General features: G+C 43.9%; 1 protein-coding gene across 1 annotated transcript; it reads right to left on the bottom strand.

The window, feature by feature from the left end:
• Positions 1–227: 227 nt before the first annotated feature.
• On the bottom strand, positions 228–1,307 carry LOC113744766 (leukocyte elastase inhibitor-like; the record flags this gene model as incomplete). Its single annotated transcript, XM_027275704.1, has 4 exons — positions 228–545; positions 682–824; positions 938–1,055; positions 1,143–1,307. Coding segments are annotated over 4 exons (702 nt in total), but the record flags the coding sequence as incomplete, so codon positions are not given.
• Between the last annotated feature and the right edge of the window lie 45 nt (positions 1,308–1,352).

Below are 1,352 nucleotides of genomic sequence, written 5' to 3'. Positions count from 1 at the left end.
GCTGTTCACTGAAAAACAGCTGCTGAGAACAAGGCCAATAAGAGTGCAGAGAGACTGAGCCAAAGCAAAGAGCCATAAAACTAAAAAAAATTACCTAACAGGTGCAAAAAAGGCCTACCACACTATCTCACTGATCTGTCTCACTGGCTAATGGATACATGCTGCAATACACCAACAAAGAATGGGAAGAAAAAGACTGCGAGCTACAAAACGTGGATGGGAACAATGCTAGATTTCAAATACTTATGAGAAAGAACTCATCACTGCTGTTAGATCCTTAATGAAGAAACCCTGTGGAGAGTAACACTGAACTGTTTGAACCTTTCCCCCTGAAAACTGCTTTTTCTTTTGAGGCAGTCGTTTTTTAGCTTATGTACCATCAGCAGAGGATCTGGGCCATTTTCGGTCTTTTCAGGCAGCAGGATGAACATGCTGAGCTCCTCGTCCACATACGGCAGCTCCAGGATCTGCAGACCAATCTCAGGGATGTAGTTGTAGGGGAACTTCTTCATCTGGTACATCATCTGGACTGACTTCTTGCCATTCTGATATGCAAGAAAACACAGAAAAGGATCATGTTAGAAAGACTATTGCTAGTTTTTCAGCTTCACATCTGGCTGAGATGGACTGTATTCAAACATTACATCTCTACATCTGCAAACTTCAGCTCAGTTGAGTCACCTTATAGGTTTCAAAGGACATCTCTTTGGTGTTTGCGGGATCAAAGCGGTTCATCCAGTTTCCCTTGAAGTAGATGGCATTAACCAGAGCCAGTCTTGTCATAGTACTGACTGTTCCTGGCTTCAGAAGATCTTTAATCTTATCTGAAAGGAAAGGCAAAGCAACCGTTGAACATTAATTCACAGAGAATGCTCTCAAATGGTTGTGCTACAAGTATAGGGATGATTTTGTGTCCACTTAAGATGTAAAGGCTCACTTTCTGTCTGTTGCTCCACCCAGGCGTTGATCTCCTCTCTGCACGCATCTGGAGCCCCCATGAAATCAACAGCCTTCAGGTCTGCATGGTAATACTTCTGTGTGGCATCCAGGAATTCCTAAAGAGAGCAGATAACACCAATTCAGTCATGAAAAGTTACTGATGCAATCTAAATATCTGTGATAAGCGTCAACTGAAAACTCACCGGGAGGAAGTTGGCGGTATTTTCTCCGTAGAGACGGTTGGCTAGTTTCAGGATGTATGATGCTGATGGCGAATTGATGTCAGCGTTAAGTGTCTCAAAGTCTGCATGGACGCCTTCACCAGAGCTGAACGAGAGCGCCTGTGTGAAAGTTTTGACCAACAGATTTTATTCTGGAGTCAGAAAGATGGTGACGGGGCGGTCGGTGGCGTA

The sequence above is a fragment of the Larimichthys crocea genome, unplaced genomic scaffold, assembly GCF_000972845.2.
Source record: "Larimichthys crocea isolate SSNF unplaced genomic scaffold, L_crocea_2.0 scaffold15977, whole genome shotgun sequence".
Taxonomy (NCBI): Eukaryota; Metazoa; Chordata; class Actinopteri; family Sciaenidae; genus Larimichthys; species Larimichthys crocea.
This window is presented reverse-complemented; position numbering and strand designations above follow the sequence as displayed.